The sequence below is a fragment of the Gymnodraco acuticeps genome, unplaced genomic scaffold, assembly GCF_902827175.1.
Source record: "Gymnodraco acuticeps unplaced genomic scaffold, fGymAcu1.1, whole genome shotgun sequence".
NCBI classification, from domain to species: domain Eukaryota; kingdom Metazoa; phylum Chordata; class Actinopteri; order Perciformes; family Bathydraconidae; genus Gymnodraco; species Gymnodraco acuticeps.
This window is the reverse complement of record NW_022990140.1, coordinates 19,865-43,011: the sequence shown is the minus strand read 5'-3', so window position 1 is coordinate 43,011 and position 23,147 is coordinate 19,865. Positions and strand designations below refer to the sequence as shown.

General features: G+C 41.5%; 3 protein-coding genes across 3 annotated transcripts; 2 read left to right on the top strand and 1 right to left on the bottom strand.

The window, feature by feature from the left end:
- Window positions 1-44: 44 nt before the first annotated feature.
- tnfaip8l2b (tumor necrosis factor, alpha-induced protein 8-like 2b) lies at window positions 45-7,976 on the top strand. Its single transcript, XM_034217162.1, has 3 exons — window positions 45-309; window positions 5,714-6,037; window positions 7,207-7,976. The coding sequence occupies exons 2-3, from the start codon at window positions 5,720-5,722 to the stop codon at window positions 7,447-7,449; spliced, it is 561 nt and encodes a 186-aa protein (XP_034073053.1). The 5' UTR covers window positions 45-309; window positions 5,714-5,719; the 3' UTR covers window positions 7,450-7,976.
- A 1,623-nt stretch (window positions 7,977-9,599) lies between these two features.
- Window positions 9,600-12,940, bottom strand: lysmd1 (LysM, putative peptidoglycan-binding, domain containing 1). Its single transcript, XM_034217164.1, has 3 exons — window positions 12,426-12,940; window positions 11,624-11,931; window positions 9,600-9,954 (listed from the first exon to the last, which is right to left on the bottom strand). Exons 1-3 carry the CDS (start codon window positions 12,603-12,605, stop codon window positions 9,774-9,776), a joined length of 669 nt encoding a protein of 222 aa, XP_034073055.1. The 5' UTR covers window positions 12,606-12,940; the 3' UTR covers window positions 9,600-9,773.
- Window positions 12,941-13,350: 410 nt separating this feature from the next.
- On the top strand, window positions 13,351-18,979 carry scnm1 (sodium channel modifier 1). The gene is made up of 8 exons (XM_034217163.1): window positions 13,351-13,491; window positions 13,655-13,725; window positions 13,845-13,933; window positions 14,626-14,720; window positions 16,735-16,835; window positions 16,909-17,048; window positions 17,136-17,250; window positions 18,536-18,979. Exons 1-8 carry the CDS (start codon window positions 13,441-13,443, stop codon window positions 18,648-18,650), a joined length of 777 nt encoding a protein of 258 aa, XP_034073054.1. The 5' UTR covers window positions 13,351-13,440; the 3' UTR covers window positions 18,651-18,979.
- The last annotated feature ends 4,168 nt before the right edge of the window (window positions 18,980-23,147 follow it).

Sequence of the window (23,147 nt, the reverse complement as noted above, 5' to 3'; positions counted from 1 at the left end):
ACACAAACACACACTCTCAAACACACACACACACACACACACACACACACACACACTGAGGGGTGTGTCAGAGCAATTTAGTTCCTCAAGGAAGTACAACTCAACATTATCTTAAGACAGGGTGGCAGCAGTGACAGAAGCGCTGCAGGAGGGCTTTTTTTTTTAAAGCTTTTCATTCAGCTTGTGGTGAAAATGAAGACGTCTTTTTAAAAATCAACCGTCCTGTGCTGTCAACCTGAGACAGAGTGAAGGGAGAGGCAGATTTCTGACACACACAAAAGGAGGGAGGGGGACTCTCACAACACTCAGGTAAGAAAACTTCTCCAGCTTTCGTGAAAGAAAATACAACAGGGGCCAGATTAGTGTCATGTTCTCCCTTGTCCCCTTGTTGGAAACGGTGTTCAAAGCAGGCTAAGTTGAGGTATGATTAGAACAAATTGTGTGACTTCTGTCAACTTCCCCATTTTTAAGCGCGCGTTGGGAGATGTGCATGTTCTCTCACAGTCATGCTGAAACAAGTACAGTGACATGCACAGCTGTGGAGCTCGCACATGCTGAGTGTTGCTCAACTCAAATCTCCAAGGCACTGAGTGGACTTTCCCTTCTCCGCTCGCCTGCTTTGACTTTAAGGCGCAGATAAAGACAATAAAATGTCACTATATTCCACTCACATTGTAGTGCGGATACAAGGTTTGAATACAAGGTGTGGGCCTCTGCGTATGACTCTTCAACGTTTAATAACTGCGGTCTGTTTCGCTTCCCTTTTGAGGCGAGATGTGGGGCTTAGTTGAGCAACAGAGGAGTTTTGCAATCCCACAAGAGAAACTGCAACATGTGCTGTCTGAGAATCTGCTTCAAAAGTACCCAAAACATGATATATGTCAAATAACGAAGATCAAAACTATACATGAAACCAATATAATCTTTGTGCACACAGAAGTCAATATGCTACTATAAGAGAGAGACCATTTAGTCAACAACAACACCAAGCATTTGAACCTTCAAGACAGTTTGAAAACACACAGCGGAAGTGGCGTTTCGTCGTGACACAACACTCATCTGGCACAGAAAGAAATCCTGTAATTGTTTTATATTGCATCAGTAACAAGAACAGAAAAGTGGGCGGTCTACCAATGGCCTGGGGTCTACATAATGAAAAACAGCTATTTTGTCATTGAAACACCTAATCTGTTTTGTCCACTAGTTGTCAGCTAAAAGATTGGTTGCTTTAATGCATTTCAACAAAAGGCTCCTTGTTTTCATGATTGAGTTGTTCTGTGTTTTTTTATTCTGGAACATTCTCATTGTTGGATCTGATCAAAGGCAGCTAAACGAGACCTCCTCTCAGCAGATACAACCCAGTCTGCTGGGGATGAAATTCGGTGACGATGACTCTCTGTTTGAGCTCGTAGCAAAGAGGCCCTGCTGTAATAACAGAGCAAGGCACAATTTTGATCGGCTGAGTCAAAAGAGGCTCCGTGAACCCCCCTCTAAGCCCTGTGAGAGGATTTGTCTTCAACATATGCCGGAAAGGGCGAGGACAGAAAGAAGATTTTGGTTGTAAAACACCTGGAAAGTACTTTTTCTCCAAACATGCACAAGTTCATACATGTACACAAACAGTGAGGCTCAAATCGGGAGCTATCTGAGGAATGCTAAATATGTACCTCTCCTTCCACTCCACCGATCATCACTCACTGTCCATTAAGCTCACGCTCAAAGATTCCTCAGCAGTAACTCTGAACCAGACTGTGATCTCTGCTTTGTTATACATTTTTGCACGGTGGCGGTATCAGATCTCTACCGGATCCAGGGAGAGAAACAAACACTTGAACATGTAATGCAGTCAACAGCGTTTAAAAGCCCTCTTCAGTCCGTCGGCACCCCGAAAATTGGTGCTCAACATCGAAAGCGTCCTCCATGAGAGCGACTGTCCATTACAGGAAAGTGGTTTCATGGCAATATTCACAGAAATGTTGCAATGCCCTCTTCAAAAATCAGCCTCCTGATAGATCTGCTTAAAACAAACAATGCGGAAAACACAAAAGTCAAGCAGCGACAGCCTCCAGCTGAGGGGTAACATTTCATTTCGTCTGAAGGCCTCACACTGTGCACGTCCCTCAAATCCCCGTAGTCTTTTTAGCAAATACATGAGATTGAAGCATGAATCTCAAATAGTTATCACGCTGCTCCACTTCCATTATCACCGTTCAGGGAAATTAATCTAATGAATGTTCTTTAAATTCCCCACAGGGAAGCCAAGGCTTTCGTAATAAAGCGCTCTATTCGAAATGTGACACTTGTTCACAATGAATGGCTGAGCATGTCAAATCGAAGCTAGTGAGATATGCCATAATAAACGTGACTGTTTGCTTAGTATGGATGTTGCTGCTGGGATTTGGTTGCACACAGGGGGACGGGGGAGAGTCTCATCAGCCGCTAAATATGTGCATGATACGATCGTTAATGTGACCGGATAACCTTTTTGATTATTAGTGAGCCGTGGAGTCATTTGCTCACAGTGCTGACTGTGCAGTCGGAGAATGCAATCATTTGAACAAGGCTGTCTAATTAGCATAACCCTGCATGAAGGGAACGCATTCAAACAACCATCAGGCTGTCATTTAACCGACTGCTTATGGATATGATGCTGTTGAAAATGCACAGGGTGTTTCAGAAGGTTTTTCATCTCTAGGCCAGTAATTACGGTAGCTTTTGGGTTCCTACCCCTGATGCAATCTGGGAAAAGCCTGCATGGACCTGCCTCAGATATGCAGCCTTCCAGCTTCTCTCAAATACTTGCCCACACAGGTATTTAGTGCGGAAAACGACACTGAAAGACGCACAGTAACAACTTAATGTGAGTGTAAAAAGCAAAATGACCCAGGAAGTATTAGAGGGTACAAAGTGGCACTGATGCAGACTGTACAGGCTTTGGATTAAGGGGAAGTGGGATTGGAGATGTCTTTGTGTGTGTGTTTATGTCCAATAAGGGACATAAACACTATGTGCTTCATCTATTTCTAGGTTATATTACTCTAATCCTTTCCATAATTGTTATTTAAATGATGTGGAAACTCCTATTTTGTTTAATTTGTCGTCTCTAATAAGAACATCAGCTAAATAAAATGTTATTTCCTCTGTGAACGATTCCCTTCAAACCTGCCTGCTTTCATGATAGAGATTAGGGAGGGAGAATTAAACGCAATTAAAAAGGAATTAATTCAAACTGTGTTGACAATCAAAAATAAACAGTGGGTTTTGTAGTTGTGTCACAGCGAGCAGTTTGCATGCTGATGACCTCCCGGGGGGTTTTCCTCTGATGGATGCTAGGTGTGGTTTAAAATCTCACAGGAGGAATTAAAAGCCTCCGTGGAGTCTCTTCCATGCCGCTTCTCCCTTTTGGCATCATTTGTCAGATACGAAAACAAACACAAACTAGAACTAACATTATATTAAAGCAGTGTTTTAAAGGTCTCCTATTATGCAATCCATACATCAACATGTGTCCCCTCTTCTTCATGTCTCTTCTACATCAACATGTGTCCCCTCTTCTTCATGTCTCTTCTACATCAACATGTGTCCCCTCTTCTTCATGTCTCTTCTACATCAACATGTGTCCCCTCTTCTTCATGTCTCTTCTACATCATCATGTGTCCCCTCTTCTTCATGTCTCTTCTACATCAACATGTGTCCCCTCTTCTTCATGTCTCTTCTACATCAACATGTGTCCCCTCTTCTCCATGTCTCTTCTACATCAACATGTGTCCCCTCTTCTTCATGTCTCTTCTACATCAACATGTGTCCCCTCTTCTTCATGTCTCTTCTACATCAACATGTGTCCCCTCTTCTTCATGTCTCTTCTACATCAACATGTGTCCCCTCTTCTTCATGTCTCTTCTACATCAACATGTGTCCCCTCTTCTTCATGTCTCTTCTACAATCAACATGTGTCCCCCTCTTCTTCATGTCTCTTCTACATCAACATGTGTCCCCTCTTCTTCATGTCTCTTCTTCATCAACATGTGTCCCCTCTTCTTCATGTCTCTTCTTCATCAACATGTGTCCCCCTCTTCTTCATGTCTCTTCTACATCAACATGTGTCCCCTCTTCTTCATGTCTCTTCTACATCAACATGTGTCCCCTCTTCTTCATGTCTCTTCTACATCAACATGTGTCCCCTCTTCTTCATGTCTCTTCTACATCAACATGTGTCCCCTCTGTGGAAAGAGACTCTGAAAGTTTCAGGAAAAAAGATTCTCTCTTTTTGTCCTGATCTATTTACTTGTTGATTTGATATAGCTCAAAGTGAGGCTTTACAGTGGACTAAAGGGATGTGGTTGGTAGCAGTCTGAAGGTTAGATCGTCAGAGTAACTCACAGGAGGGCAGGCGGTTCAAATCCCCAGATCATCTTGGACATTTTGGATAAGAGAGGTGCACATATGGTGCCCTCCCCAGCCTCCGAAACAACAAACATGTGGCCCTTGAACATGGCACTTAACCTCCAAACACCCCACTGGAGCAGCTCGGTGTCTGCCAGTAAAAGAAGGAAACTGCAGAGCCGTAACCAGATGTGAAAACACTGTTCTTCCGCTTCCTTTCAAAAAGGGAGTGTCTTTACATATCTGCATTATTGTTGGGCGCGTGGGTACACCTCTAACTGCTAGACAGTACTTAGATCCTTCTACTCACAGCAGTGTACACATATTCTAACACACTTCTGCTTCCAACATGTTACCTAAGTAGAAAAGGACTAGCTTCAAAATAGACTTCAACTACAAAAACTAAGAGCTGTTCAAAAGGCCTATTTCAGAAGAGTATAGATTATATTACTGAAATACAATTAGTCATGCTTTAATGTGTTTACCAATTATGTGTTGCATGTTGTAAAGGTAGGGTTCATTTGTACTACGTAATTAACTTTGATATATACTACTGCTTAATACATCATATTTCATCCAGGATCTGTATTTTAGGAAGTCATTTTGCCAAATAAACGTAAAAAACTACAATATTCGCCTTGAAATATAGCGGAGTAGAAGTATAAGATTGCATAAAATGAAAATATTCAAGTACCTCAAACTTGTACTTGAGCTCTTAGCACTTGTATTTGTGAACTAAGGAAAGCAATGCAAATTCAATATTATCATTTAGGCGGTAATCTAGCCAGTGACAGGGAATCTTTTCCATCTGCAGAAAGAGACACGTGTTGGTTGAAACACATCTGTGTCCTGCACACCATTTGGAGAAGTGGTTACTTTACTCACCAATGCTGGAAACTATCTATTTGCAATGTTTACTACTGCTTTCTTCCAAGTCAAAGTTATATTACTTTATTCTTAGTTCATAGCTTCAATCAATTCACTCACAACAAACTGGTCCAACAGTCTGAAGATGTAACTGTAACCAAATTTTGATTTCGATAGTTATCATGTGCAACCTAAAATCAGAGCCTTGTGTTTTACCAGTGCAAATCATAATTGGATATTTATACAGTTTCCTTTGTGACTACCTATTTTCTATCTTTTCCACACATGGGAAACTAACGCATAGAAAGTCAACAGTATTATGAGCAGAGAGGAACATGCTCTTGGCTAAAGAAGTATTAGGGCCTGAAATGACACATTAACATCTATCCAAAATGTAAGTCTTATTCCAGAGTACCTCTCAATGGGCACAATTCAAAAATGTGTGTCTCTTCCTTCCCTCTAGACAACCATGGACCACTTCAGCTCCAAGGACATGGCGTTGAGCGCGCAGAAGAAGATCCTCAGCCGCATGGCCACCAAGAGCTCGGTCCAAATGTTCATCGACGAAACCACGAGCGAGATCCTGGACGAACTGTACCGCGTCTCCAAAGGCTACTCGGGGAACAAGTCGGAGGCGCAGAAGGTGATCAAAGACCTGGTGAAGATCGCCGTGAAGATCGGTTTGCTGTTCAGGAACAACCGCTTCAGCACCGAGGAGCTGGGAATCGCCACGGATTTCAAGAAGAAGCTGCACCAGGGGGCCATGACGGCTATCAGCTTCTACGAGGTACGTTTACACATTTGTTTTTAAAGTACAGAAGCTATAAACAGGCTTTAGGAAGTCAGAACTTCAGTGGTCTGAAATAAAACTCAAAACTGATATATCAAGGAATAGAGATACATTACATTGGCATAAGGACACTAAACAGTCAATTGTTTAGGCAGAAAAATGTCCAAGTTCAACGCAGAATACTAAAATAGACCTTAATAGCCTTTCAAATCTGTATTACAAGGGTAAATGTGTGCAGTATGTTGCAGGGAATGGTTGTAAAGAAGGTTTTTAAGGTTTTAATTAAGCTATTTGGCTCTTTAGTACTTTTCTGGTGTCACTATCTATCACTAATGGAGAAAACACATTGGTGAATAATCTAAAAGGCCCACTGATAAAGGTATTGCAATATTTGTATGCTTGCAGTACTACAAACTGGTTGTGTGTGGGGTAATTACTTCAGCATTGTATACACACAAAAAAGGTAACTATGCACACAGCTCAGAAATCTTTAAACAGCTTGACTCCAGACTGCTAAATTCGAAGCAACATTTGATTGCTTTCAAACAAGAAAATCACAATCAACAAGGACTAAAGTCTCCGCGATGGCCACTTAACTGCAGCTACGCACTTGACCCTAAATGACCTTGTTTCCATGTCTGGTGTTGAAGTCATGCATGGGTTTGACTCACACCAAACCACAATAATGACAACTGCAAGAACATATTTAATTACTATACATTATGGGGACACTTAACCCCGAGTTGCTCCCGATTGCAAGGCTAACGGTGTGTGACTGTTGGATTCCCTGAGCAAGAGTGGCACATTTCTCTCTTTGAATGTGTGTGAATGAAGACTTGAAGTATGTAAAGCGCCTAGAGGAGTTTAAGACTGCACCATATACATACAATACAGTCCATGTTCCATGTTCAATATTAACTAGGGGTAGGTTGGTTGTGGCTGAGGGGGAAAAAGGACGTCCACCAATTGAAGTTTCAGTAGTTCAATCTCCAGTCGCTGCAGTAAGCATGTTGAAGCATCCTTGGGCAATATACTGTATTGAACCCCAAATTGCTCCAGTAGGAATGCATTCTATGGTATTGAGGTGTATGTAAGTCGCTTTGCTACATGCTAAAGGACATGTGATGTAACCCACAGTCATAACCCTTTCCCCCTTACTCCCTCAGGTGGATTTCACCTTCGATAACGGGGTGATGTCAGAACTCCTGACCAGCTGCAGGGATCTGTTGTTGAAGCTGGTGAACACGCACCTCACCCCCAAATCCCACAACCGCATCAACCACGTGTTCAACCATTACTCCGACCCCGAGCTCCTGACCAAACTGTACGACCCCAGCGGCACCTTCAGACCCAACCTCACCAAGATCTGCAAAGGACTCGACAAACTCATGGAGGACGGGACAATATGACGTCAAAACAAAACAATCAAATGTCACACAGACACTGGGAGATCAACAGACTCACATGAGACTCAGAACTGTTGGACACATTTTGGTCTTACTGCTGCTGAGGAATGGCAACGTAAAACAAGTGATTTGAGAACAAAAGCTCAACGACGCCCCATCGTTCTCGAAGAACATGCGGGATGAGGAACATTGACTCATTCCTCAAGTGTTCAGTGTTCAGAGGTGATATACTGTTTAATTGTGATGTAGACGAATTCTCAGAAAAATAATAAACTGTATCGGCTGTTTTTATTAGATAAGGAAATGTCATTAGATGCTTGATATTTGAGGCCTTGAAATGTTTCTTTGAGAACTACTGATGTTGGGTATTCAGGAGAGATGTTAGCAGCTGGAAATATTGCATAGAGAGGACGGACAGGGAACAATGCCACTGTAATACAGCACTGCCATCTGGTGGTGAAGATGCCGCTTCATTGTACTGTATTTCCCAAAGCTTCCGGAAGCCAATAATAAAGCCAAATAACCCCGCAGTAGACAATTACTTACAGCAACACTTTGCAGCTTCAAAACATGTTTAGCAGCATTAACAAAGGGACTGATGGCTAAGTGGTGTTGACAGGAAGATCTTAAGGTTAATCCTATGACTCGTGTTATTGTGGAGACTTGATCACAGGCGTTGTCTGAGATTAAGACAGGTGTTGTTCTTTGGTTTTACGTTACCAAGACATAAATAAAACCAACAAAACCGGTTTAAATCCAGCCCCAACGAGACACTCCACTTTATGCGCTATTGCAATGTAGTTTAACTGCGAAAATACCGTTTTTGTGGATCAAATTTGATCAACTATTAAGTTACAGAAAGCTTATTTTTTTAAGGTTCTAATAAAAAACATTTACTTGAGAAAGTTTGGACAAGGTGTCAATATATATATATATTTTTAAGACCTCAACAAAAAACATGGCCTGTATGTAAAACTGAAATAAAATGTAGAAAACGACTGCTATCAAAATATATTCTAAAACACAAGTCTGTTTCCTAAGCTTTGCTACGTTAGACTAAGCTTGCTAGTTAGGACTAAGCTCTGCTACGTTAGACTAAGCTCGGCTACTTAGACTAAGCTCTGCTACGTTAGACTAAGCTCTGCTACGTTAGACTAAGCTCTGCTACGTTAGACTAAGCTTGTGCTACGTTAGACTAAAGCTTGCTACGTTAGACTAAGCTCTGCTACGTTAGACTAAGCTCTGCTACGTTAGACTAAAGCTCTGCTATACGTTAGACTAAGCTCTGCTACGTTAGACTAAGCTCTGCTACGTTAGACTAAGCTCTGCTACGTTAGACTAAGCTCTGCTACGTTAGACTAAGCTCTGCTACGTTAGACTAAGCTCTGCTACGTTAGACTAAGCTCTGCTACGTTAGACTAAAGCTTGCTACGTTAGACTAAGCTCTGCTACGTTAGACTAAGCTCTGCTACGTTGACTAAGCTCTTGCTACGTTAGACTAAGCTCTGCTACGTTAGACTAAGCTCTGCTACGTTAGACTAAGCTCTGCTACGTTAGACTAAGCTCTGCTCGTAGACTAAGGCTAGTTAGACTAAGCTCTGCTACGTTAGACTAAGCTCTGCTACGTTAGACTAAGCTCTGCTACGTTAGACTAGAGCTCTGCTCCGTTAGACTAGAAGCTCTGCTACGTTAGACTAAGCTCTGCTACGTTAGACTAAGCTCTGCTACGTTAGACTAAGCTCTGCTACGTTAGACTAAGCTCTGCTACGTTAGACTAAGCTCTGCTACGTTAGACTAAGCTCTGCTTACGTTAGACTAAGCTCTGCTACGTTTAGACTAAGCTCTGCCTACGTTAGACTAAGCTCTGCTACGTTAGACTAAGCTTCTTCACCAGTGACAATTTCCACAGTGAACATGATTCATAAATGAACTATGGCTAGAGGCTTTAGTCAGAAGACTCGCCCAACGCTGCATTGTCAGACGGTGAGGTATACGAAGGGTCATATGACCGAAGCAACTTGTGACTGTGCATTCTCCTTTCTAACATTTCACGCTCTTGTTTTGTGAAGATACGTTTGTGCTATTGGCCATATGCAGCTTTACATAATCTACAGTATTTCTCAACAAATAAATAAGAAAGCTACATTGCAGTATTCATGTTTTAAAAACGGTTTAAATACAGTGTAACTTTATAAGTTCAACAAAAAAAATGGCATACAGCTGCAGGATGAGTGGAGATATATTCCTCTTTTTGAAATGTTCAAATCCTGCGACGTGGCTTTCTGAGAGTTGTTCTTCTTTAATGATCAGAGTGCACGAACAACACGTCACAGCTGGAAGATCTCATCCTCCCCGTCTCTCAGTTTCCTGGTGAGTTTGGTGATAGTGAAGGGAACGGCCACATGTGATGCCTGCTGCATTGTGGGAGATAAAAAGGCGCTCTGCGACCTGGTGAGCGGCCGACAGTCTGAGGCCTCGCTGCTGCAAGCTGCTTCTATCGAGGCCACCCTGTGAGAGATAGACAGACACAGTAAGTGTGAAGACTGAGCGTTTCACTTAATCAGCATGCATAATGTCAGTGATATTGTGATAACCCTTCTCTTGCTCTGGGATTATGACACTGTGTACACCCGACATTAACATGCCACTTTTGTGTTTTCAGAATAAACACATTGTATTCGCAAACAAAGGCTAGATTCATCGTTGTTTGTAACTGGCGGAAATTCACTTCCTGTGCCAAGTTTTCCAGAAATTAAAGTATGAAGCAGGAATGCTATTCACAGCACATGTTGGATGCACTCATATTATATTTCCATGTGCTTTTTGACATGTTCAGACATTGTTTAAATAGCCAGTGAAAGGAGTTTTGTTGAGTTGCAAGAAGTTCATTTAAGTATGTGATGAAGTGTATAAGACTAGTAGAAAGGGAAGACGCTGTCCTCCACCTCTGAGAGAGATATAAGGCTTTCTTTCTAAGTTCAGTCTACAGAGCTTCAATGTTATTAATGTATAACCCAGTGGCGAACCGTGGCTATCACAACTGGACCTTCTGTAGGCACCCCCCCCCCCCCCCCCCCCCGGTGTTATAATGTCCGTCTTCTCACTGAATTGTCGTCTTGAAAAGGGTATTCACAACAATTCCGCAACAACTTCCTCTTCACCTGTTGCACTTGTCATTTCAACGTTAACAACAATAAAACGGCATGAATTGCTTCGTGGCATTCATCTAGATCCTCTGTCTCGAGGAGCCAGTGAACTAGCGGGCCTTCTAGAACACCCTGGAACCGAGGGGAACTCTGAAAGAACACGCCCATTGGCTACAAATCAATATATGATTGGTTGATCAAACTGTCAATCCAAACGTACGCTCTCATTCAGTGCAACGGCCAGGGCCTTCGATCAAGGATGTAGAATACCTTGTTGAAGGATATTCTACCCAGAGACCCAGAACAAGATCTGATTGGTTGCTTTATTTTCTAACACAAAACCACTGAAATGCGTAGTGCATGGTCCGAGAAGGACAAACAAATCAACGTAACACTGTAATATTACAGATCAACAACAGATACCATTCTCATTTATTCATTTTATATACATTTTATTTATATAATTAAATCGATGTTTGTGTTTGTTTTATCTGAGTGTTCCAGGGTATTCTCTGAATACCTTGAAGGCCCTGACGGTTCGCCACTGGTATAACCGGCACAAGTGGTTTGAGAAGCAAGTGAAGGCGAGAGAAAGAGGAACAAAACGAGATCTGGGGCGTTGAAGTGATTTCCTGTTGCACCTTTCTCTGTGTGGTGCAAGTGATAGAATCTCGGGGGCGGGTAGACTCAAATTTAAAGCTGTTCACTTATGAGTTGTTTGCCCAAGGTGCATGATAACATCCGGTGTGAACAGGAGTTAAGAGTCCTGTGAGTGCCAAACGGATCTTGTTTAACAACATAAACAACATGAAAAGACAATCTTATTTTAGGTGCAACATTGGCTTTTAAAGCAAGTGCATAAGATGTGAGAGGACTTAGAAATGAAAGGGTGTTATAAGTATTAAACTTGACGCCAAAAATCATGTTTTAGGGAATGCCAGACAGCAAATAAAATGTCAAGACTTGAGGATCTGTCACAGCCAATCCAGAGCATGACTGTGTCTGAACAACCAGCGTAAACAAGCGTGTACCTCTTCTCTGCCTCCTGACATCCTCTCACCGCCGCCTGCTTGGATTGACTTATCAAGTCGTCCAACCTTTTCAAAAAGTCCACTGGAGTGAGGTCCGACGCTCTTTCTCTGCCATCGTTCTGCTTCCTCTCTGAGGGGCTCCTCGTGTGCCCATTTTGTTTGGAGACCGAGCCAGCACCGTCCTCTTCGAACAAATCCCCCCCGTCACTACAGTGGGCCAAGTCTGGCAGCAGAGGGATTGATAAGGACTTCTTCAGGAATATGGAGTCATTGGTGTACAGCCTGTTGGCTCTTTTGATTTGCTCCATCTGTGAGAGAAGATGACATGTCAGCATTGTGTATACTTAATTACATAAACGTGACTAATTATGGTGTCTCTTAATAATATAGAAAGTATTGGACATTTTTAAAAGTCAAAATCAACAGCAGGAGAGCAATGCAAATCAATGCACATTTGTAACAATTTAAAATACAGTTTTTGATATGAGGGTTGACAGTGTTGATCATAATCAACTTCATTTTACTAAACCATCATTCATATTACTTACTTAATACTACTAAGTGTCATTGAGAACCTATAAATTAAAAAAAGTATTACTGTACCTGAATAATTGTACCCAAAAGTGCACACACACTAATAACTAGTCCATGTATATAAGGACAATAAGAAATAAACGTGAAATATGTATATCCTGCATCCAAATATAGCAAAAGGGGATCTTTCATTGGGAGGCAGGGTATCACAATATTTCCAATATAATACAAACACAAAAATAGTTTTACAATATATGTTTTTACTTACAGAAACTCCATATTTCAGGGCCAGGCCTTGCAGTGTTTCTCCGGGCTGAATGTTGTGTTCAATGCGTCTCTGGCGAACCGGAGAGAGAGGAGACCGGACCAAACTACCGTAAGACCGGGTCCGGTTCCCCAGGAGGAGGCTGTTACCCCCACCGGGCAAAGGAGCTCTCTCCCCTGACATAGTAGCGAACAAATCGGCAAGATAACAACCGAGCAAACGGTGGCAAAGTGTGGCTACAAGCTCACGTTGTTGACATAATGAGAAGCAAACTAACTAGCAGCTTAGTTAGCATTCTAGCTAAATGGTAATCTCACTTAAGCATGAGGCTCGTTATTTTTGTGTCAACGCTACCTGTCAAACCTATGCTACATTTAAAGACTATAACTTACTTCACAGCCAGTTTTAATAACCATATGTCTCAAATAAACCGCTGAAAAGCTTGGGAGAAAGTTGCGAATATGTTCATGTGTCCAGCTGTCAGCTGCCGTGTGTTGCCATGGCTGCCATGTTCAGTCCCGTGAGTCGTCACATGTGCTGCATTCATGACAATTAGAATAACCGCAACGAACTGAAAACTTGAAACCTAACATGTAACCTATTGAAGCAAATGGAGATTTCTGAAATGAGTTCACGGTTTTCTGAGCGTTAAACACATGTACACTTCATGTGGTGCATTTCAAATAACGTCATATATTGCAGCTAATGTTTTAAGGGACAGTACCTACAATTTTAAGTGTTTCAAGTTTTTGAAAATTCAAAAAGTTTAATCTAATATAAATAGTAATAATAATAGTTTCAATAATCTAATTGTTGTAAAAAAACAAAAATGAACTGGAGATCATAACAATTTAGCATTTAAAAACTGATCTGAACTATATTTTCAAATATGAAGCTTGTAATTCCCATTTTCCTTTCTGACTGGGAACGCAACATTAGCTTGTCTGTCGTGAATGAGCTAGTCAGCTATGCTAACCCGTTACTATTGACCTCTATTTTGATATTATCAACCATAATTATGTCTTTTAAAAGGGAAGGTGATGACAAGAGTCAATTGAACATCCTGAAGGTAACATGTTACTTTTTTGAACGTTTCTATTCGACACTTCAGTTGAGGTTATGGATGTTGTTATGGTTAGCATAATGCTAGCTACCTGTATCCACATGTTTCAGATTGCATCTTTGATAAAGTTAGAATGAATGAACCACTCCTCGTTGTTTTTGTGTTCCAGAAACGCCGTGTTGCAGATCTTCTGTCTAATTATATTCCAGAAGATGAAGCAGCTCTTATGAATAATGGAAGGTGAAACGAACTTTAACAACAGTGACATGTGTGTGAATGAAACTCTTGTACTTTGAGGTTGTTAAAGCTCGAACTGAAGAAATTAAACTAATAATTGAACTGTTAAATTGTGTGTCTAGATATACTTGCCTTGTGTGCTCTTACCGTCCTGTGTTTGACACGGTGGACACGCTGACAGTCCACAGAAACGGGAAGAAGCATCTGGAAGGTGAGGTGTTAATTCCAGTGATGAAGTGTTTAGGCAGTGGGTGTCTTTCTCTCCTAACATTATCTAGTGTACCACGTTTGAGTGGAAAAACGGTTACACCCCAAGCAAGACTAATATGTGTGTCTCTTTGACTTGTATGAGTATAAATCCTTTTTATTGGACACCAACATATTGTTTTTGGATTTTATATCCTGACAAAAAATGCAGGAATAGTTAGCCAAATTGTGACAAACATAAAATGAGCCTAGTTTTAAATATGTTGTTCATTAGTAAGTTACTATGATAAGTGATTTTCAACAGTGGTGCATCTAGAAGAGGGCAATACAGATATAATCCACTATGACGGTATGTCAATGTGTTAAATACCGAGGCTCCTAACCACTTAATAGTGTTTGTTTTGGCTAATGCCGCAAATAAACCCTCACACAAGTCAAGTCACTTTATCAAATGGTTCAACAATTCTTATTGAAATCCAATATTTCATAAAGCTGTCCAGATTATTGATGTGTAACATGGTGGCATTATACAACAAGAGATGTAGGAGGTATCTACAGCACTAAAGAATACATTTTTACATGGTTGACACATGTATAGTCCAACAGTTTTATTGTTATATTTACCCAGCTTCGAATATATAGATTGTGTAATAAGTATACATGGCTTAAATACACGTAATTATTGTATTTTTTCAGGTTTAAAAGGATTCTATGGAAAGAAAGCACGGCTAAAGAATGAAATCATAAAAAGGCACCATGAAAAATACGTTGAGGCTGAAGACAAAAGACAGGTAAATCAGTTGTGAGCTCCAGGTGTGTTTCTTCATCTGTCAATCCCCTGATAAGATAAGATATACTTTATTGATCCCAATTTGAGAATTGTTTTTGTTACAGCAGCATGTACACAAGGCATGGCACACAATGTGAAAATGAAAAGGAGAACAAAATAAACAGACATAAACAAAAAATATCAATAAAAACAGAACCTTAAAGTAAAATATATATATATATAGTGACAGTGGTGGATATATATTGGAAGACTTACTGTCAAATATACACTATGAAGGGCCAATTACAGCTATCAAAATATGTGAGTGTGCAACAAATAGCATATTAAAGGTGGGGTAGGTCATTTTGGAGAAACCAGCTCGAGTGCGCTAGAATTAGAAAATACACAGCCGGAAGAAATCTGCCACTTCCTCACAGAGCCCCTCCTCCAACACACACGAACGCGCACATGACCAATGAGGGCACGAGATAAGTTTGTGCCCCGATGGAAGGCTGACAGGCAGGTAGGCCATCCAGTTACTTTAGCCGGGCCGGCTCAAAAGATTGGTCGTGCTTTTTACAGCGCCACAGCTTCCACGGATTTGTCAAAGCACTTCAGATATTAATTGCTATCGGGATGTTAAGAGCATTCCATGGAATATAACAGAAAGTGTATCTCGAGCCGGTTTCTCAAACTTACCTATACCCCACCTTTAAATGTAGTTGTATGGAAAAAATCTCCAACATGCAGAAGGTCAATGAATCATCACGGCCGAATAACAACATCAGCGGGAAAATACTTAGTGTTTCTTTGTCTGACTGAAACTGTTGCCATCTCACATGCATTGTGTCCCTGTGACAACCATATGACCCTGACAAACAACAACACTTTGAAATAGTTGTCCACTGTGGAAAAGATAAACAACACTTGATCTGGGGGGTGTACTACGAAGCAGGATTTTCGCTTAGCGGCTAAATGCAGGGAAAACTCCGGCTTTCCGGTCCTACGGAGCAGGTTCTCTTTTTAGCGGGCTAGATCTCCATGGTAACTTATGCTTAGCGGCTAACCTGGTCGGGACCAGGTTAGGTTGCAGGCTAAGAGCTCAACTCAGTGAAAGCACCGCCTGCTGACCAATCAGAGCTCAGTGTGCGGAGTTTAAAGCGATCAAGTCATATTACAAGAGAAAGGAAATACAGAAAAGCTGCCGTCGCAGGAAAGACGGCCGGCAAAAATCACCGACTGTGTGAACGTGAACATTAATAGAATATCACCTCCATCTTCAGAGCAATCTGACTATTATAACATTAGTGTTAAGAAAGCTTACTTAAATATCTGCCACAACATAAGTAACCGGATCAGAGTAACATTAAGTACAGTCCGCGGCATATCACTTCATAATGTATCATATATTTCCTTATCTGAGTCAGTTGAGCCGTATCTGGCCGTGCAACACTCACAGTGTCACATACTGTATGCAGAAGTATTATTTTAAGTAACACATTAAGTTGAGGAAACACTCGAGTCAAATGTAATGAAAGTCAGATCGTGTTTTAGACGGGCAGTGATATCATAAACCTGTTAATGTACGCATTCAAACACTTGTTCTTTTGCCAGCTGTATTCACCTTGCAGGTGCAGCTCTGTGGCTTTGATCCTGGATCAAGTGTTTAAGTCATGGATGTTTAAAGTTTAACTTCTTCATTTTTGTCTAGTATTAAAGTTCACTTTTCATTCAGGAAGTATGACGCTGCGCTGTCAGTACGCTTCTCCATGTTTGTGATTGGTCGAATGCTCCAGATACCACCCCTTTCATGTGAACGCGCACCTAACTAGATAGGACACGGCTGGCTTGAGCGATCCACTTGATAACCCGCGTCGTAGGACCGCTTAGCGAGAGCGCGTATGTTTTGGATTAGGCCAACCGGCTAACTCAAACATATCCAGGTTAGGTTGAACCAGCTTCGTAGTATAGGCCCCTGAACTCTACTCAGACATTCCCACTATATTCTACTTACAGCGTTTCTTTGTTTCTTTTAGGAACCCTCCTGTTCAGCTCCTCTATTGGAACAAACTCGGAAGCTTACACATCACGCCTTATTGAAAACTGTCCCTTATAACAGCTGCCATACAAAAACCAGGTATTTAGTGCATAAATTCAAGCATATATAATAAACACTACTTTTAAAACGAATATCTCGTATTGCTTTCTAGTACAAAAGGTGGAACAGGAGCTCTGAGAGTTGACTCAGATCCCAGTGACAACTCTTCAAGCACAACAGCATCTGAAGCATGCCGGAAAACTGAAGTTCCGAACCGGTTATCACAAAGCGCTTCTAGTGGCTGCACAGCTGGTAAAGCCGGTCATACAAAATCGTACATTTTCAGATGTTGTGTTGAGTAAACCCGGGTCGGATGTGCTTTAATTGTGTGTTTTGTAGCCAATGAGGAGACACACCCAGATGTGAAAGGAGCTGAGTCAGCAGAGCCTCAGGAAGCAGAGCCGATAACAGCCGAGAGGAAGAGAGAGCTGGAGCATTACCTCAAACTAAAAAGGTACAGGAGTGTTTGTTTTTCTAGCTTGTTATCTAGGTTCATAGCGGATACAACACACATTCGGGTCACTTTTCCCACTCCCAAGAAACAACAAACAAACTTCCCAAACCAAGAAACAAAAGCCAAGTCTCTTACTTGAGCTCCTACGCCGAAATAACAGGGTTCAATAACCATAAAGAGCTTCTCACTCTTACTATACTGCTCTAGTATGAAACATTATAAAGTGACCACACATTTCTCTTAATGCAAAACACAACAACTAGTCAAAAAGCCTCGCAGAGCAACACACATTTTTCCAATCTCAAAACACACAATGCTGGTTCTCCGTTGGGAGCAGTAGAGAGACTGTTAGTGATGTGTCGGTCGCGAACGAGCCGATTCTTTTGAACGGCTCTTTGGTACGAACGAGGGGAACCGAGTCGTACTTGGTGAGAGCCGTTCTTGTTATCGTTCAATCGTTGCTCCGCACTCACTGCCTGCCAAAATCCACTCGCCTTTTAAAAAGCTTGATTTTGTTCCCCACATGTATTCTGTGAAGACCCGCCCCCTGCTCTGATTGGTAGGTTTCAGCACGAGGAGTGAGATGGGGTGGGTCTTAAGGGAATACGCGCGAGAGAGAAGTCATAACAAGTGGTACAGGACAGGTGGCGAAAACGCAGCAGCATTTGGATGCACTTCAAACAAAACCCAGGCAGTGATAAAGCGCACCATTTGTAAAGGCAACATATCCTTTAAAGCAGGGTCAAGAAATAATCTCCATCGCCACTTCATTATCCTGGTGATTATTTCGCAGATAAACCTAGGAACCCCGCCCCCTTTAAAAAACGGCTCTTTTGAACGGAACGGAGCCATAAGATCCGGTTCCCTTCAAAGAGCCATAATTCCCATCACTAGAGATTAGCGTGCACTTATTAAAATAACTGATGTGGACCAATCAGGATGCAGATATCAGTAAACTCGTCCAATCACCATGCAGCAGCATCCACACACAGGAACAGAAAGCCATCGTGACCCAGAGTCAGAGTTGTTCATTCTAACTAGAAGTCACTTCCATATATTTCAGAATCAGGTTTATGACCAGGTAGGTTCACACGCACGAGGAATTTGACTTGGTGTCATACATACAAGTAACAACAACAACAAAAAAACACAGATAGCGAACTATTTTAAGAACACTATAATAACATTTAAAAAATATAAGAACAAATAAAATAAAGCCGTGAAATAGAATGGAATAAAATATGTGCAAATATAAGCGTTTCATCTTGCTTTGTCTCTTCCTCAGTGACGGGTGGCTGCGGGACCGGAGCGGCCAATGGGTGAGAGACGAGAACGTGGAGTTTGATTCAGACGAGGAGGAGGAGGCTCCTTCGCTTTCCCCCCTACCCACAAGTCCCTGAGAGGACACATGTGGGGAAACACAGATTAGCTTGTACCACAGTGGAACAGCCGGAGCTCCACATGCACAGCCTTTCTAAAACCTTTCATTCAATTCCAATGTTTTTGTATGCCTTTATTAATCCTTGGACTCACTTCCTGGTTGAAAGAACAGCCTGCTAGTCATTATCAGCTGCTACTGTTTACCAGGACACTTACAATTTAAGGAGACATGTCATTGATTCTGTATCTCATATCATTTGATTTACAGTTTGAAAATCTCTTTTGTTTTTGTGCTGACAGTATTTGCCTGTTTACGTGTGACAATTAAAAGGCTCTTTTTTAAGATCAAGTCTTCTCTCATTAACTCCAACAATGCTTGTGTCCTAAAGTCAAAAAGACATGAATGGATAATTCTGATTTATGACGACATTATTTCACGTTACTTCATCTTAGTCTGACTTGAGAAGAAAACACGATCAGACTACAGGCGAGTAGTTTAATCAGATTATCTAAATCACTTTATTTGGAGGTATAAGGAGAAAGTGAAATCACCCAAAATTGTATTAATAACCAGACTTTGTAGAGGAAAACACAACTACGGCAAGCACAGTAGGTCAAAGTTCATGTCAGTGTAAATTGTGGATGCCCGGAGACATCTTTTTTACTTCCAAATCAATGTTTATCTCATTCAGTGTGTCTTTTTTCCTGATTCATTAGAAATATTACCAATTCCCAAATGTCTGCAGTTGACTGATCGTAGTATGACTTTAGAAAACTGACTTCAACTTGTTCCTCTTAACTTTCGATATTCAATACCTTCTCTGCAGTTTCAGTTATACAACTTATACCGACATTTGACGGCAACAAAATGAAGAAGTGGAGCCACCAGAACACAATATGGTAATTCTGTCACCGCGTGCATGACCCCAGCATTATAATCCAAAAATACACTTGTTTTACCTCTACGATCAAACCGGAGAGAAACTCTGGAATAAATGTGGCGGCGCTGACTTTAAATCATTTTTAAGATGTCAGTGGCGCCGTATGGCTTCGGAGACGTGACCTTTGAGAAGCCGAGCTTTCTGCTTATTACTCGGTGGTCTTTTCAAACTTGACATTAAGTCGCAGGAGCTTCATATAAATGAGGAAATAGATTCAAGAAATGAGAAGAAGGAGGCGAAGGCAGGGCAGGAACCCCAGCAATGCTGTCAGAGGTTAGCAGCTGCTTCTGCTCATAAATCTCCGCGTGTGCAACCCTCTTCAAGTTTCTTATTTTTGGAAGAAGGTAACTGAAGCCCGGCGGACTCATTTCCCACCAGGGGTCGGGGGTAAAAATAGCTCAGGTGCTTGAGGGAAGTCAGAGGATCAGGAGAGACTTTAAGGGATCAAAGAGCTGTGCTTCTTTACATGGAGGGCCTTAAATGCTGCAGGAAATGTCAACATTAAGAGGAAACAACAACTCAACGTTAAACAGTCTGTGATTTGTTCTGTTGTCTTACATCAGGGGTGCGCAATACGTCGATCGCAAAGGTAGTGTGGGTAGATAGCATGGCATTGAAAAAAAACAATATACATTATTACTTACTATGGCATTTGCCACTTGATTGACGTACAGGTAAGCCAGTCTGAGTTGTATTGTGCCATACGGGTTCATGCAGTTATGAGGGGGCCTCACCTCCTCATCTGAAGCCAAATGTGGCGCAATATTATGCGGCGCAATTAGTGTAAACGCCGTTTAGTCCCCCGCTCGCGACACAGATTGGGCAGATTGTACCCTGTAGGTCAGGGGTTCTCAAACTTTTTGTTTCTGCGGACCACTATTTATTATCAAGGATTTTCGCGGACCACCTCATATGCAAACCGTAAAAATAAGTACATATATAAACGTAGAGTTAAAAAGCCGATATTTTTTTATAGTTAATTATAGACAATCAAAAGTAAATTGAAGCCTATCTGATACTTTTGTGACCGGTGTCTGTCTGCGTTGTGGATGTTTCTCAAAGAGGACGGCAGATGCTATTTTAATGAGGTCATCCCAAACAATGCCACAAGTGCGGGGTCAATGCGACTGATTTCGATAGAGCAAGTCACATGAGGTGGTCCCCGAAAATCCTTAATAATAAAAAGTGGATTTTATTTAGTTTTTTTCCACGGACCACCTGCAGTACCCTCGCGGACCACCAGTGGTCCGCGGACCACAGTTTGAGAACCACTGCTGTAGGTAGATCATTTGGGCTTGGTCATTTTAAAAGTAGCTTCCAAGCTGAAAAAGTGTGGGCACCCCTGTCTTACATAATGGACTTAAGTAAACAACATCTTATTGTTATTTTGTTCCTCTTCATTGATTTTGGTGCTAATGTAATCCAAAAAGTAATGGAAAGTCATCGGGTTACTTAGATTACTGATTTGTTTGTTTTGTAAAGGTAACTTGTAACAGAATACATTTTTAAAGTTACTCTCCCAACCCTGTGTCATTTTAACTAATTTTGAATGCTCTGATTTTATTTTTGATTTGAATAGTCCCACAGAGGGGACATGTACACTCACTTGAATATTTCACATCCTCCTTTCCCTCACTCGCGTCCCTTCCTTGCGTCTTATCTTAGCTCCGCTTCCGTAAAGGCCCTGACACACCAAGCAGTCACCAGAGGACTCGCCGACGTCGGCTGTTGCGTCGCGGTGTTCTCCTGCGTCTTGGCCATGTGTCGCACGGGAACACACCGCAAAGACTTCAGTGCGTGAGTGGCAATAACTCTCCTTACCAGCAGGCGGCGGTAGTGTGTATTCGTCATTAAAAATAGGCAACAAACGGAAGACAGAGAAGAAGAACAGACTGCGTGATATAAACAACAACAAATAGCGTGTGCAAACTGCAGCCTGGTTATGATCCACTGCTGTCTGCCCGTCTTTGGTCCACAGCTACCCGAAGGGGCAAGTCTCCTGTACCGGGTGCACTGGGTTCGCAGAGAATCCACTTCTTCCTCAGCTCTTTCTCTGAAGCACACAAATAAACGATGTAAGCATTGTGGCTAGTTAGCATGTCCAATTCATATCTATATGCAGTGCCAAACTGCACAGCTAGCAACAGCTAGCAACAAGATAACAACGAAACACAAGGTTGAAATAACAAATTACATTTCACGTTAACGTCACTGTACGCTGGCAAACAATAAAAAGCCAACAGTATCTGCTAAAGAGCTCAATTGATGAAAAAGATCATCTTACCCGAGAAACCAAGTTGCGTTTCAATCTCTCGCCAGAGTCCGGTTTTCACTACTCGGTTCGAGTACCTTTTCTCTGTGATGTACAGAGCTGTTCTCTCCTGGATCAAGGTGATCAGCAGGTCTTCGTTTGCGTCATTCCAGATCGCCATGATGAGATGAAAATGAATATCAGTCTGTGTGTGCCTTCTTAAATCGTTTGTTTACGTCCCTCACTTCCGTTTCGCTTCTCATGCACTGATTCGCTAGCTGAACAGCCAATCAGAGTGATTGTTTGGTCCGACTGCCAGACCCGATGCATGGCCGACAGGCAGTCCAAATAAGGCGTGTCACGGTCGACGGTGCGGGACACACCAAATTGAGTTTGGGCGACAGGACACGCTTTGTCTCCCGACTTACGAAAACAGCCGAAATCGGCTTGGTGTGTCAGGGCCGTAAGACACGAGGAAGAGACGCGAGGACAGAGGAGTCCTCAGGTATTAATTGGGATGTCCTCGTTCACTCCAGCGTCACCATAACGCCCTTTACTTCTGGTGCGCAGTGTTATCACCTGTCACTGGACTTCCCTCCACATCAATCCCTTCAAACCTGGTATTTAGTTTCTGATTGAAATGAGTTCGTCCATCTCTTCCATTCATCTCTTTTATTATAGTTTTCTATGTATTATTTTCGGTCCTGTATTTGTTTTTCCAGGTATAACATTTCATTTAAGTTATAATTATAATCAAAACATTATTGAATTTGTAAGTATATTTCACACACTTTAAGGTTCCTTGCTCAGACACCTCGGTAACACACACACACACAACAGGTCTCTATGGACTTCGCCACCAAGTACAATGTTGATGTTCTTGTGTTTAACTTTTTATTTTTCTACATTTTGGAGGGAAATGTCGCACTTTTTACTTCACTACATTTATTTGACAGCTTTAATTGATAGCTACTTTGCAGATTTGAATTATTTCGAAATATGAATTAAATAATAAATGATTATTAGACATGTATTAATACATTATGGAGTATTTCAAGGCATTCAATTAACGTTACCAGGAGACAACATTGAAGTGATTCACATGTTATACATCACTACGTTTATGAATGAATATGTTTTTGAAATGTTCTAGATAACGAGTACTTTTACTTTTAGTACTTGAAGTATCGTTTGATACTAATACTTATAATATCTATCTAGTATTGCTAGCTACTTAAATGAAGTCCAATATATTTGTATTCGCCCACTGGTTGTGATTTTGTAAATGATGGACCGGTCTACAATATCCCGTTATTGTGATCATC

Excerpts from the sequence above, each read along its gene's own strand:
- tnfaip8l2b (XM_034217162.1), top strand. The coding sequence starts at position 5,720 with ATGGACCACTTCAGCTCCAAGGACATGGCGTTGAGCGCGCAGAAGAAG. Across the intron at positions 6,038-7,206 it reads CGGCTATCAGCTTCTACGAG|GTGGATTTCACCTTCGATAA; the intron begins GTACGTTTACAC and ends TTACTCCCTCAG.
- lysmd1 (XM_034217164.1), bottom strand. The coding sequence starts at position 12,605 with ATGTCAGGGGAGAGAGCTCCTTTGCCCGGTGGGGGTAACAGCCTCCTC. Across the intron at positions 11,932-12,425 it reads CCCTGAAATATGGAGTTTCT|ATGGAGCAAATCAAAAGAGC; the intron begins GTAAGTAAAAAC and ends CTTCTCTCACAG. Across the intron at positions 9,955-11,623 it reads TGTCAGGAGGCAGAGAAGAG|GGTGGCCTCGATAGAAGCAG; the intron begins GTACACGCTTGT and ends TATCTCTCACAG.
- scnm1 (XM_034217163.1), top strand. The coding sequence starts at position 13,441 with ATGTCTTTTAAAAGGGAAGGTGATGACAAGAGTCAATTGAACATCCTG. Across the intron at positions 13,726-13,844 it reads GCTCTTATGAATAATGGAAG|ATATACTTGCCTTGTGTGCT; the intron begins GTGAAACGAACT and ends TTGTGTGTCTAG. Across the intron at positions 16,836-16,908 it reads AGCTGCCATACAAAAACCAG|TACAAAAGGTGGAACAGGAG; the intron begins GTATTTAGTGCA and ends ATTGCTTTCTAG.